This window comes from Magnolia sinica, chromosome 2 (genome assembly GCF_029962835.1).
Source record: "Magnolia sinica isolate HGM2019 chromosome 2, MsV1, whole genome shotgun sequence".
Classification (NCBI taxonomy): domain Eukaryota; kingdom Viridiplantae; phylum Streptophyta; class Magnoliopsida; order Magnoliales; family Magnoliaceae; genus Magnolia; species Magnolia sinica.
The window spans coordinates 98,581,418-98,596,920 of record NC_080574.1 but is presented as its reverse complement, the minus strand read 5'-3'; the positions used below and the strand labels follow the sequence as shown (position 1 = coordinate 98,596,920).

General features: G+C 38.3%; 1 protein-coding gene across 1 annotated transcript; it reads left to right on the top strand.

The window, feature by feature from the left end:
- Nucleotides 1-522: 522 nt before the first annotated feature.
- Nucleotides 523-1,987, top strand: LOC131237295 (uncharacterized). The gene has a single exon (XM_058234993.1). The coding sequence runs from the start codon at nucleotides 694-696 to the stop codon at nucleotides 1,813-1,815; it is 1,122 nt and encodes a 373-aa protein (XP_058090976.1). The 5' UTR covers nucleotides 523-693; the 3' UTR covers nucleotides 1,816-1,987.
- The last annotated feature ends 13,516 nt before the right edge of the window (nucleotides 1,988-15,503 follow it).

The following is a 15,503-nucleotide window of genomic DNA, read 5'->3' as shown; positions in this document are numbered from 1 at the left end:
TCACGGTGGCCCCACAGTCAGGGATCCACCGAAGCCGGGTCTGGCCATTTATAATTTCGTTGGTAACCTTCCAATTTCTTTGTAAGACTGTGGCCCACCTGATGAGTTCATCAGTCTGGTTTATCAGCCAGGGAATGTTCGTTCGGAGAGCCACGTAACTATAGGCCCAGATCTACCATACGTGATCGACATTAGCACATTTGCTGCCGTTCACCTCTTAAATCTCACCCAGCGCGAATCACCCAAAAGTTCATATCCTAATAAAGATCTCATGGTTGCGAGATCCAGATCTTCTACAGCCAAGCAAACCATGTGTGGCTCGCTACAAAATCATTCAAAACACGAAACAAAATAAAATAAAAAACAAAGCCAATAAAAGCAACGAAGATTGTGGACAGCCAAGCACGTCACCCAACTAACGAAAACGACCGGTTTCACCCCACCAATAATACAAACTAGCCGGCCCACCATACCAAACAAAAAGGAAAATAAGAAACCCAATACATCTTATCCTACAACAACAACAACAACAACACTAGAAAAAAGAGGGAGAAACCGAAGCTTAGATTCCCTTGGACTGCAGATCCTCCCTAAAACAAAAAGAATAAAACAATAAAAGAAAAAACAAGGAAACCTCCATCATCCTATTTCACCTACAAAGTTGAAAATCCATAAAAATATACGTACGTTACAATGCCATGTATTAAAACCCAACGTCCCTCTTCCACAAACCGCACTCTAGGCAGAAAAAGGAAACCAAAGAGAGAGAGAGAGAGAGAGAGAGAGAGAGAGAGAGAGAGAGAGAGAGAGAGAGAGAGAAGGTGCAAAACAAGAAGAACATTTCCTCAATTTCAAGCCATGGGTGGTCATGTCTCTAAGCAAATTGAGCGTCGAAAAGCGGTCGCCATTGAGAAGAAGACTCTCTTCGACCTCCAGCAAAACTCAGGCAACGAGTACCCGGGATCCGATTACTACCCACCCGATCGCAAGAACTGGATGTCCCATCTAGATCCCCAGAAAACCCAGCTATACAAGATCGTTTGGCCCGGTACCCATGATTCCGCCACGAACAAGATTGGCATCCGGTATGTCTCGCGCCCATTCGCCCAGTGCCAATGGTGCTCCATCTACCACCAACTTGTGAAAGGCACCCGAGTGATAGATATCCGAATCCAGGAAGACCGGCGGGTCTGCCACGGCATACTCAAAACATACAACATCGATGTCGTGATCAACGATCTCAAGAAGTTCCTTGGTGAGACCCAGTCGGAGATCGTAATTCTAGAGATCCGCACCGAGTTCGGCCACGAGGACCCACCTGAGTTTGATAAGTACTTGGTGGAACAACTCGGTGAGTTCTTGATCCACCAGGATGACCAGGTCTTCCAAAAGACGGTCGCTGAGTTGCTTCCAAAGCGGGTCATATGCGTGTGGAAGCCAAGGAAGTCAGCTGCGCCTAAGGCCGGTGATGCTCTGTGGAGTGCAGGGTACTTGAAAGATAATTGGATCGATACAGACTTGCCGTCGACGAAATTCGAGAGTAATATGAAGCATTTGAGCCAACAGACGCCGGTTTCGACGAGGAAGTTCTTTTATAGGGTGGAGAATACGGTGACACCACAGGCCGATAATCCAGTCGTTTGTGTGAAGCCTGTCACTGAGAGGATCCATGGATATGCCCGGCTTTTCATAGCGCAAGCGTTTGCACGCGGGTGCGCAGATCGGTTGCAGATCTTCTCGACGGATTTCATCGAAGAGGATTTCGTTGATGCGTGTGTTGGGCTCACGCATGCTAGATTGGAAGGGAAGGCTTGAGGTTTACTTTTGAAATGGTAAGGATTGGATTTTGATTCATGGGTTGTGTCCAGTCTGTTGTGTTATGTTGCTTGTGTTGCTCCTGCTCTTTCTCATTTTTTATTTTATTTTTTATTTTTGTAAATAAGGGAATTTAGTTGGTATTATTATAAATGGTGTGAATTTGGTTTTTTTTTTTTTTTTTTTTTTATTACATGGGTTGTGTCATCTGTTTTGTTACGGTGCTCTGTCAATTTTATTTTATTTTTTTTCTCAGGGAATTTAGGTAGTAATTATATCATAAATGGTGTTAATGGGAATTTTGTTTTGTTTTGTTTTGTTCATGGTTGTGTCCATTATGTTGTTTTATGGTGCTGGTGATAGTGCTGCTGCGTCTCTCTCTATTATTTATTTTCGGTACATAAGTGAATTTAGGTGGCAATTATTACAAATGGTGTGAGTTGGGATTTTGGGTTTATTATTATTAATTTTATTTTCTGCAGTATATAGAGGTGACGAAAAGATGCGCGGCCTTTATTTGGGGCTTAAATGACGTTCGATGAGCTGGACTTGGTTTGGTGGGATTAAGTCCAGATAGTGGCCTGGTCCACTAGGCTTCTAGCCTGGCCCGGAAATTGGACGGTCTTGGATCCACGCCTCAATTCCTGGCTCAAAAAAGAAATGGCTGAAGTAGTCAGACCCTGCCCTGGGCGGACGAATCCTCGAAAATACCTGTTTAACCCAGTGCGTGGAACACACAAGCCTGAGGGTCCCACCATGTTATATATATATATATATATATATATATATATATATATATATATATATATATATATATATATATATATATATGTCAAATCCACTAAGAATATTATTAGGTTATATCCTCAATGTTAAGGCTCAGTGCAAAAACTCAGCTAGATCCATAGTTCAGATGGGCCATTCAACATGGAACAATAGGGATGGGAAGCTGATCATAATAGATTAGGTTCTTTGAGAAACAATCCGTGCATTGAGTGTATTGAAACTTTTCCATGCAACTAATTCTATTTGGAGTTGCCATATACGTTGGGTATGAAATCGGATTGTGTACTGAGTTACTCAGTGCTCTTATCGTACCGAGTAAACTCAGTTGGGCACACCTCGAATGCATGTGGTTTATCCACGCCGTCCATTCATTTTTCCAGATCATTTTATGGGTTCAACCCGAAATTGATGCATATATAAAGCTCAAGTGGGCCATACCACTGGAAAAAGTGGAACTATTGATTTCAACCGTTGAAAATTTTCTAAGGCCCCCATTGATGTTTATTTGTCATCCAACCTGTTCATAAGATCAGAAGGATATGGATGAAGGGAAAACACAAATATCAGCTTGATCTAAAACCTCTGTTGTCCCCAAGAAATTTTCAACGGTAGATGTTCAATTCACACAGTTTCTGGTGGTGTGGTTAATTTGATGTTTAGATATACTCTATTTTTGAGTTTAAGCCCTAAAATTATGTGTTAAAAGAGATGGACAGAGTGGATATAATGCATGAATGACACAGGGGCTCACGGAGTTTACTCGATACGCTTACCGTGCTGAGTTACTCAGTACGCAATCCGCTTCCGTTGGGTATATGAACCGTCAGCTAGATCAAGTGCACTCTCCCCACGCTGCCTCGAAAAACTCATGTAACCAAATGATCTAAACCGTAGAATCAGTGTCTGGAACCATCGGATGGTTTTGAATTTTTTAAATTTGTATTCGAGTGGAGGAAGACTGGACTGGACCTAATGGACGGTCTAGATGGGTGATGCAGGTACTAACCAAATGCAACTACGTGTCTGGAAAAGTTTCCATAGAATAATTTCCCATTTTCTATAGAAGATGATGGGAATTGCTGGCCCACTTCCCACTACCGTGCGATTAAAGCTTCCGGAGTGATTGGATTCATGCGCAATGACATTTCTGGACTCTTTTTAAAAAGGGGCGTGCTCCGGTGGTACTGGACAGATGTATGACGTCCAATCAGGTATCCCAACCAATCTGCCCAACCGAATGAATCCCCTGAGTTTACCTCTATGAGAGCGGATTGCGTACTGCGTATACTGGGTCCACTCTCATATCTGTGTCTTATCCACACAATCTACCCTTTTTTTCAGCTCACTTGAGTTCATGAGCCAAAATCAAGGTATATCCATAGCTCAAGTGGACCACACCACATGGAACAGTGGGAATTGAACGCCTACAGTTGAAAACTGATCGGTGCACAAAAGTTTTAGTTAAAATTTATATTCGTGTTGTCCGTCGGATCCTTACTCTCGCCTTAGTGGTAGACTCAGAGGAGTATCGGGTTTGAGTAAACATCACGCTAGCCTATAAAGGATTCGAGTCGGGATCCTCTGTTACCAGGTCAACAGAGAATTCCTGTTACCCTAATGCTTTGGCGTCCGAAGCTGTTTTTTTATTTTTTTTATTTTTTAGTGAGTGGTGACGTAGACCAATGGGAATTAGGGTATCAGGAATTCTCTGTTAGCCTGATAACAGAGGATCCGGACTCAAAGGTTTCATTGGTTGATGTAATTATAGCTAGCAAGACTGCCGCTGGGCAGTTGTCACTGGACGTGATTGAAAGGCAAGAGGTGTTAAAATAAAAAATAAAAAATAAAAAATTCTAAGACCCACTACAATGTTTATTTGCCATCAAATCTGGATGAAACTTTTATATCCCCGGATGTTTTTAACGGTGGGGATTCAATCCCTATTGTGTGGTCCACCTGAGATTTGGATCTGCTTATTTTTTATACGATACCCTAAAATGATCTGAAAAAACAGATGGATGGCATGGATCTGCAACACATATATCGAGGTGGGCCTCAGAGTCATGGCTTCACCCACTAAGGTGTTACCCCTGCCTCACTTAATCCTCCCCCGATTTTTGGTCTGTTACGGTAATGCGAGGCAAAGCATCTGATGAGCGGTTACGATGTGGGGATTCAATCCCTATTGTGTGGTCCGCCCATTAGTTTCACGACATCGCGTTTAGATATGATCACAACAAAAAGAAGCAGATTCAAAACTCACGAAAGCTGCACCACATGTAACCTGTGGGGATTGAAACCTTCCCAAGGCCCGCGGCTATATATCCTTATACGTCATCCAACCTTTGATTCCCGCTAGGATCTTGGGAAAATACGAATATCAACCTAATCCAAAACTATTGTGGGCCCCAATAAGGTTTCAATGGTGGGTGTTAACCCCCACTATTTGTTGTGGTGTGATTCAATTGAAATTTAAATTTGCTTCCATTTGGGCTCTAAATTCTAAAATGATCCAGCCAAACTGATGAATGGAGTGGATGTCACATAGACATGGCGGTGGGCCTACAAAACTTTTAGGTTACATGGCTCTGGTTAACAAGGGTTACACTTAACTCGTGAACCAATCACATTCTTGATTAGATCTATTTTTGTGTAAATGATCTTGTCCATCCAGATTAAAGGCCACCGATCAAGAGATTAATTATATTTGCTTCAGACCCGCTTGGGCTAGACCACAAGCAGCAACATGGATTGAACGCTCACAATGGGAACCATCTCAGGGGATATTTTGAATCAGGTTGATGCTTGTTTTTCTTTCATTCTAATTGGGATAATTATTGGATGGCATATAAACATTACAGTGGGCCCTTGTAAGGTTTAACAGTGGGCATTCCATCCTGTGACCCACATGAGTTTTGGATCTACCTCATGTTTTGGGTCATGTCCTAAAATGAGTTGGTAAAACGGAGGAATAGAGTGCATACATTGAGTAATTCATTGTGGGCCCATAGAGCTTTGGGTTAGAGGGGATTCTAGTAATCGTTAAGGGCATGTTTGGCCGGACAAATCCCATGGGATTAGGAGGGATGGGATGGTAAAATCTCGAGATATGCCAAACGAACCAAACAGACCCGATGTCAGGATCTAGCAAACCCATGGATCTTAAACCAATCCACTGACATCACCATCATTACCTTAAAATTGATCTCATCCCTCCTAACCTTCATTCCAACGTCCCGGCCAGCACAAGTACGGGGCATCCGTTGATAGCAGAAAATCTCACAGTCCATTTCATGCTGACCTAAGGGCCAACACGGAATGACTTTCCACACCACCAAGTGTTGATGTAGAATGGTTCTTGTCCAACACGAAACCTCTTCCATTTGTTTCACGCTAACGTCTAGGAGACGATGTGAATTCTTCTCCCAATATTCCTTGATAGAAATCAGACAAAGTCCTAACTCATGATAGCTACCAATCTAGTGTGAAACCAATTTCACACTAGAAGAAATTGGTTAACATGAGATGCCTTTATCCAGTCTTCAAGGAGGTCCCAAGTCCATTTCATGATCAGCCAAGGGCCAGCACAAAACCATTTTACTTTCAACCCTAGAGTCAGTGTGAATCCACAATTTTACAAGCAAAAGTCCATTTTACGCTAACTACATGGGCAACACGAAATCACACGTGACCGAAAATCTACTATGTGGGAGTCATCCAATGACAGTGCAGCACATATCGAGCGGAGATAATTTCCTAACAACTTTTCTGTCACATGCCATAATCGATAAAACAGCTTGATCCAAACTAATCAACTTTGACCCTAGGTGCTAAAGCAGCGTGGGGGCAATGTTGTACCCTATTATTATTATTATTATGGAAAAAGTCAATAAAAGGGTGACATGTAACATTGCATGAGAAATAGAAGGTAAATGAAAAGATTCTCAGGATACTTTACATGTCAATGAATGGTCGACGGAGTGATGTAGTCAAGTTACTCAAAAGTCGGGTCCTCACTCTTACTCCAGTGGTAGACTCTCAGGAGTTTCAACACCTGGTTGAGGGTTTGAGTACCCATAGGTGGTGAAATCCCACCATGGCGTGAGTGTGTGGTGTGTGTAAAAAAAAAAAATTACTCAAAAGTCTAATTGAGTGAAGAGAGGAGTAGTTCGTGTTGCAGTGATGGAAGAGGGATCTTTAAGAATAAGCTGCAACAGCACTCTATAAGTAGCAAAGGAATTCAACATATCAGGATATCTCAATACAATTCCAACAATAAAAGACAACCAAACAAATATATCAATTTACTTTATCACGACTTTTTCGAAGGAGTAGCGGTAATTCTTAGCTATAGTCTTTACTTGTAATCCAAATCTATGCTCAAACGCTAGATTTGATCTCTATCCAATACCATGCAGTTCTTTCAGGAGGCGCATTCTTGCAGACGCTCCTAATGACCGATTGTGAGTTTTTCGTTTTATTTGATTGCATTAATATTCTGAAAGTCCTTTCTTATGGAAGGCATAAAGTAACCCATCTTTGAAGGAAGAACCTCACCCTCCGATTATCTCGTGATTGTTATAAAAATATACAAGTGGCTGAGTAAGTGACCGATCTTCTCAGAATCTGGTCATATATATTCATATTGGACGTATTTTCTTATTTCGGGGCTTGGGGTCAAAGTTGATCTGTTTGGATTGAGCCGCTTTATTGATTTTGGCATGCTCTCGCACATTACATGTGACAGAAAACAAACTGAGTGCCAATAGGTAAGAAATAACCGTGTAAATAAACTTTTGGAAAGAAATAACTACATCCATGAATTATAAATATCCCCTTGGGTCCTTATTTGAGCACTCTTATGCTCTCTAACTCGCTTATCCATCTTAATCTCTCGAGGCTAACTCTAGTCTCCCTTCTTCTCGTGTCGAGTGTTGAGACAAGATGAAAAAAATGGACTCTAAGTAATCATTATCCTCCCATAGACTCTAAGGACTCACTTCTTAGGAGGAGTGACTTCGCGCTAACCCTCCAATCTCCCATAATAGCTTCATGATAAGACCATCTTTGGATAAGTATGTTTGGTAAATAGTATACTTATCAGCCAATCTCTCTCTCTCTCTCTCTCTCTCTCTCTCTCTCAAACTCTCCCTTCTCTTTATGTCGATTAGGCCTACTAATGATTCTCCTTGAAAAGAAAAGGAGAAGATAAGTAAGAGAGAGAGAGAGAGAGAGAGAGAGAGGGAGAGAGGGAGAGAGAGAGAGAGATGCCAAGGGAGAAATAGAGTTTGAGATGGGTTACTGTGGTTGTAGGAGCCAACAACAACTCTTGGTGTCAACATCCACTGCAGCAGGTGGCAATGCCCATGGTCATTGCTACCATGGATAGTTTCGGTGGTGTGGTAAAGTGAGAAGAGAAAAGAGAGATTAGAAGAGATTAGGGGTGGTGGCTGCCACCATTACTGGCCGACCTCCTCCTCTCTCTAACTCTCATCCTCATCAAATCCCTTTCTCAATATCTCCCTTCAACAAAAGTAAAATAAGTAGTCATTTTTTTCTTAGGGCCACAAACTATCTCAAGGTGTTCAACAACTCTTAAATGGAATTTTACCAAACTAAATTTGATCACATAAGCTACCAATATGTTGCTATTAGCCACATAAGTAGCTTGTTAATGTGTATTCAAATGTGGCCTAATTGTTTATGATTCCAGTAGTTGCTCCACATTGACTATTTAAGGCCCCAATAAAGGTCCTATGACAACTATACTAGACATCAATAGGGGCTCTAAACTAGCGTAGATAGTCTAACATGACACCACACGTTATGTACGAAAGCTTGTTGAAGTTTAAAATTATGGCTAAGTCCTAGAGGGGGATCAATAGGTCCATTTAAAAATCTCCACCTAATTAAAATATAATTAAGCACAAGGGTTCACTTGCATAGACTACAAAAGATACAAGAAGTTGAAAAACTAGCCTATGAGATTAGATGTGAAATATCTAGTGTGCATAATTAATTAAACACCTAGCATACTTTCTATTCATGCATCCATATATACATTTACCAATTCTACTAATAAGAATAATAAATGTATAGTAGTTCAACTAAATGCCTACTCCATTCTCGGTGGATACACTCCCCTTGAGTGTATTGGATTTCAGTATCTCAATAGTTTCTAATAGGTTTACTGATTAAACCGAAGGGCTAACAACCCCAAGTGCAGGGTTGCGATGTAGTAATAACTCGAGAGTAAGATTGAAAAAGAGGGAACTTAGTGAAAACACAACTAGAACTAAATGGGTTTTCTGGGTTTTTAATATAGCGAAGTAGAAAGGGATTAGAATAATTAATAAAAATGACTGAGGATCCAGGAATCCCCAATCAATAGAACTTGAACATAGATCGCCTTCTTGAGTTGATAACTCAACTAGAATTGGTTTGATTTCCCTACTCCACTCCCTGGGGACGCACTCAACCCATGAGTATATTTGATTTTATCATCAAAATTTTTAAGTAAGGTTCACTTCAAACCATTTACAACCCTACACAATGACTGTGGTCAAACACAAGGACTTAACTAGCATATACTCCCGTAAGAGGCTCTTATAACACTATAAGAAATAACGCTTTTATCGACGAAATTTTTGCCAACAAAAAAAATTTTGTTGGTAAAAGTAGTGTTTTACCAATGAATTTTTTTTTCGAAATTTTTTTACCGTCGGTAAATGTTTTCTTGACGGCTGAAAACCGTCGATAATAATGTTTTTACTAACGAACAGTTTTGTCGGTAAAACTGTTATAGTTTATAAGAAAGAAAATTTTCACTGTAAGAGTTGTTCTGACGAACTAAAACCGTCAGGAATAATGTTTATTTTTTCATCGGTAAAACACTACTTTTACTGACAATTTTTTTTTTGTCGCTAAATGTTTTCCCAAGGGCTGAAAACCATCGGTAATAATGTTTTTACTGACGAAAACTTTCTTCGGTAAAACTATTATAGTTTTTAACATAGAAAATTTTTGCGGTAAGAGTTTTACCGACGAACCAAAATCATCGGAAATAATGTTTTTCCTAATGAAATTTTAAAACACTTATCGACGATTTTTTTTTGTCGGTTAAAATATTTTCCCGACGGCTGAAAACCGTCGGTAATAATGTTTTTCTATCAGCAAAACTGTTGTAATTTTTAAGATAGAAAATTTTCACGCTATCTTGAAAACTTTCGCGGTAAGAGTTTTATTGATGAACTAAAATCGTCTAGAATAATGTTGTTTCCGATGAAAAAATTTTTGTCGGTACAACATTTACCGATTCTTTTTTTCATCAGTAAATGTTTTCCCGACGGTTAAAAACTGTCGGTAATAATGTTTTTACTGACAAGATTGTCAGTGAAGCTGTTATAATTTTTAAGATAGAAAATTTTCGCATTATATTAAAAACTTTCGCGGTAAGAGTTTTACCGACGAACTAAAACCGTTGGGAATAATGTTTTTCCTGACAAAAAAAAATTGTTGTCGGTAAATGATTTCCCAACGGCTGAAAACCGTCAGTAATAATGTCTTTACCAATAAAAAATTTCGTCGATAAAACTGTTATAATTTTTAAGATAGAAAATTTTCGTGCTATTTTAAAAACTTTCGCGGTAAGAGTTTTACTGATGAACTAAAACCATTGAGAATAATGTTTTGTAAAAGTAGTGTTTTACGGACGAAAATTTTTTCGTTAGGAAAAGCATTGTTCATGACGGTTTTAGTTCATTACCGACGAAATTTTTTTTCGTCGATTAATGTTTTCCCGTCGACGAATTTTTTTTCATCGTTAAATGTTTTCCCGACGGCTGAAAACCATCGATAATAATGTTTTTACCACTGAAAACATTCGTCGGGAATAATGTTATAATTTTTAAGATGGAAAATTTTCGTGCCATTTTGAAAACTTCCGTGGTAAGAGTTTTACTGACGAACCAAAACTGTCAGGAATAATGTTTTACCAACGAAATTCAGTTTGCGTCTATAAAAACACTTTTACCGACGAATATTTTCGTCACGAAAAATAAATATTCTCGACAGTCTTTTTCCCGACAGATGAAAACTGTCGCTAATGTTTTTCACCGACGAACAAAAACCAACGGTAAAGATAGTATGTTTGTGTGTGTGTGTGTGTGTGTGTGTGTGTGTGTGTGTGTGTGTGTGTGTGTGTAGTTTCTATATCATATGAGTGGAGTTTTTTTATATAATTAAAAATTAATATTTAAATGATTTGTAATATCACATGAAAAAGAATATTGAGAAGTTTAAAAATTTTAACAATGTTTGAGAAAAATTTTGAGAACAAAATGATGCTTTTGAAGGAAAAAATCGTTATTTTGAAGTTTTTTTTAAAAAAATAAAATATAAGAAATTTTTTGAGATTTTGAAAATAAAAATTTAGAATTTGTATTTTAAATTTTTTTTGAAATATTTTATAATAAAAATGATATTTTGTTAAGAGAGAAAAAAAGTATACATTTTGAAAAAAAATGTTATTTTTAAATGAAAATTGAAATTTATCTGTGAAAAATAAAATTACTAAATTATTAGGCACATCCACTAATTGAACCTTTAATCATTTTTGGACAATCTAATCAGTTCAAATTGAAGAGTAAATAACTTTAAATGTTTAAATCAAATTTCATTGAAATTGTTGATTAATCTTGTATGCCCGATATCTTTCTCATATGTAGCCTGATTGAGGCGAGTAACTAGTCAAATTGAGGGTATTGATCAGTAAAATAGAGTGAATGGACTAGACATGTAAAATGGGCCAAATATTCTGGTCAAAATTGTGACCCAACTTACTGACCTTGTGAGAACCTAAGAATTGATGTAAGTTTTGTGGGCTCCATCATGATGTGTGTCGAACATCAACACCGTGGATTTAATGTGTCCCCTTTATGTTATGAGATATCTCAAAAATCATATGTATACGAAACTCAAGTGCACCATACCATCTAAAACTATGTGAAGACATCCTAAAAAATATAAAAGCACTTGGTGGGGCCCACATGAGTTTTAGATGCGGTTGAAAATTGGTCTGACCCCTCATCCAAGTGGGACACAAATAATGAGTGGGTTGGATATGTGAATCATATTTAGGCAAGCCCAATATATAATTATGAATGTTTTAAGGAAACCCCTCTCCATTATATTATGTGGTGTGGCCCACCTAGGTCATCGTTTGACTTTATTTTTAAGCTCTTAGCCCACCTAAGTCATGGATTGACTTTCTCCATACCGTTCAACGCTTTTTTAGGATCATTTTAAGATATTAACCAAAAAATGGGGCGAGTTTAAAGCTTAAGTGGACTACAAAGTGGGGACTGAACGTCCAACATTAAAAATAACATTCATAGAAGTTTTGGATCAAGCTAATGTTTGTGTTTTCTCTTCATTTATATATTTTTGATATTATGAACATGTTAGATGTCAAATAAACATTACTGTGGGCCCAAGGAAGGTATCAACGGTGGAAATCATTATTCCACACTATTTCACATGACATGGTACACCTGAGTTTTGGATTTACTGAAAATTTGTGATCAACCCACACCGTTCATCCATTTTTTGAGATAATTTTAGAGAATTATCTAAAAAATAAATCATATCCAAAGATTAAATGGACCACACCACAAATAAGGGGAACGGATTGTCTATTCCCCCTGACACCATCCAATGGCTGGTGGTTGGTGCTTTGTGGGCCCTACCATGATGTTTGTGTTTAATCCATGTCGTCTATCTATTTTTAAAGATCATCTTACGGTATGAGACCAAAAATGAGATATATCCAAATCTTAAGTGGACCACATTCCAGGAAACAATGTTGAATGAGTGTCAACCATTAAAAAACATTTTGGGGCCATAAAAGTTTTGGATCAAGCTGATTTTTGTTTTTCCCCTTCATTTGGCCCTGTATGACCTAATCAACATATTGGATGTCAAATAAATAGTATAATGGGCCTTATGAGTATTTTAATGATGGATATCTAATCACTATTGTTTTCATGTGGTGTGGTGCACTTGAGATTTATATACCTCTCATTTTTGGGATCAAGTCATAAAATGATCTTCATATACCTCTCAATTTAGGTGTAGCCCTAACTGTTGGGCCTACCTTGAAGTAAGTATTGTATATCCACACCATTCATTCGTTTTGTCAGCTCATGGAGCACATCCAAATTTCTATTGGACCACACCACATTTTGGATGAAGCTGATATTTGTTTTTTTCCTTTTGTCTGGGTATGTCTGACCTAATCAATAGGTCGAATAAAAATAAATATTATTGTGGGTACTAAGGTGGGCACATAAAGTTTTTAATGGTGGGTGTTCAATTACCATTGTTTTTTATGTTGTAGTCTACTTAAGATTTGAATATGATTCATTTTTGGGCTCATATCCTATAATGAGTTGGCAAAACAAATGGACCATATGGATATACAATATACGAATCAAAGTGGGCCCACACCACTGTTTCATGTGCCATGGTCCACTTGAGTTTTAGATTTACTGAAAATTTAGGATCAACCCACACCGTTAGGGCTGTTCATGAGTCGAGCTAGCTCAACTTAGCTCGAGTAAGCTCGGATTGACTCGGCTTGAATGGTCGAGTCAGGCCGAGTCAAACTGTTTTTTTGTAGCTCGTGTTGATTTCGAGCCAAGTTCGACCAAGTGGTATTTCAACTCAACTCGTCTCGGCTTGTTATTAATTATATATATATATATATATATATATATATATATATATATATATATATATATATATATATATATATATATATAGGGGAAAAGGTTCTATACGGTCGAGCTCATGGGAACTTCTCATGAGGTCGAGCTGTGTGGGCCCCACCATGATGGGTGTCGAACATCTACCCCATCAGTCAGATGCACCATTCCACGATGGGCCTGGGGCTTAAAAATCAAGTCAATCTATGACTTTTTTGGGCCACACCACATACAAAAGTTGAGAGGGGTTACCCTCCATTAAAATATTCACAATCATTTGTTGGGCCCACCGAGATGTGGTTCACAAATCCAGCCCATCCATTATGTGCGTCCCACTTGGATGAGGAGTCAGACCAAGTTTCATATGCATAAAAATTTCAAGTGGGCCCCACCAAGTGCTTTTATATGTTTTAGGCATTTCTTCACATGATTTTAGATGGTATGGCCCACCTAAGTTTCGTATACGGCTGATTTTTGGGATATCCCATAATTTAAAGGGGGCCCATCAAATGCACGGTGTTGATGGTCGACACGCATCACAGTGGGGCCCACACAACTCGACCTCATGGGAAGTTCCCATGAGCTCGACCGTACAAAACCTTTTTGAAAAGGCCGAGTTAAGAGTTCTTGGGGGGGGGGGGGGCGGGCATGCCAAATTAAAAATTAAATGTAGAATTTAAACAAATATATATAAAGATAGCACTTAAACAATCCTATAATGCAAAAATGAATAACAACCTCAAATGTACAAGTATTGAGAGGTTGATACAGATGTTGTTTTAAGGATAACCTTACACTAAAAACTAATGGCTTATGGTAGGACAACCTGATTCTTAGAATGGTCTGTGCATCAAAATTTTAAATAGATACAAACGAATAAAGAAATAAATAGCAAAGAAAATAACTAAGCTATTACAACATTCTCACACTTGCATAAAAAGATTACAACATTCTCCGAAAATGCATAAAAGGAAATTACAACATCCATACAATGCCACAATTAAATAATCAACACAAGACTAGAAGTTATAGTGGTTCGCTTGTGTGTACACCAACTGTTTAGAAAAACAGCCACACAACTACTCCACTCTTAATATCCTCACACAGTGGATATTAGCATTCACTAAGAAATAGGTTTTTCAAGGTTTACCTAAAACTCTCACAATTGTGTCTTTCAAGTGGGATTACATAATTCAAAAACCCCACACTCTGAGTTTTCTGGATTACCTCATACAAACCAAAAGAAAGAAATTTTTCTGACACAATCTCAAAGAAACCAAAGGAATAATTGATTTACAAAACAATAAAATACTTATCTGGATATTCTCCTTTGATGCAGCCCGGTAGAACCAATTCGGAGTAAAAGTTCAATGTAGAAGTTCAATATTCATACTCACTTATGAAAATGTTCTAAGTTCTAGATGAATTTTAGATTAAATCACCTTGGGCTAGCTTGATTTGATTTTGATTCCGAGAAATGGAAAAATTTCAATCCCTTCTTTAAATAAGATTAGAATGTAGAAACTCAAAATCAAATGTTAAAAGCTAAATTAAAGAGAATATTAATGAGCATTAAATAGCTTAAGAATATCACTAACTTATCTCTCAGAGCGGTGCCTTGATTTTGCTTGAATTGGATATCAAACTTTGAAAATTGTGCTCTATTTATAAGTGTAGAAATTGCTCACTAGACTGGCCCAGAGGTCAGCTCGACTGGTCGAAGGATTAACAAACTTTTAAAATTTTGGGGGCGATAAGATCAGACCGTTCCACGACTGGTCGAAGGGCCTGCTCGACCGGTAGAGTGGCCTGCACAACCGGTCGAGTCCTGTCCACTACTGGTCGTGTGGGACCCAATTTGGTTGCTAGACTTTGATTCGAGCAATCTCCAAGACTAGTTGAGGCTATAACAAAAAATTATAGAAATTAGTGACAAACCTTGGACTGGTCAAGAAATTTCTTGGACTGGTTGAGCCAGTACTAGGACTAGTCGAACATAGGCTATGACTAGTCGAGAAACAGTCTATACACCTATGTAATGACCTAATTAAAGTATGTAATTAACAATGACCTAACCTATGGTCAATCTAGGGTCTTTCATACCTTATAAGTGATGTTTGAACATTGAAACATCTTTTG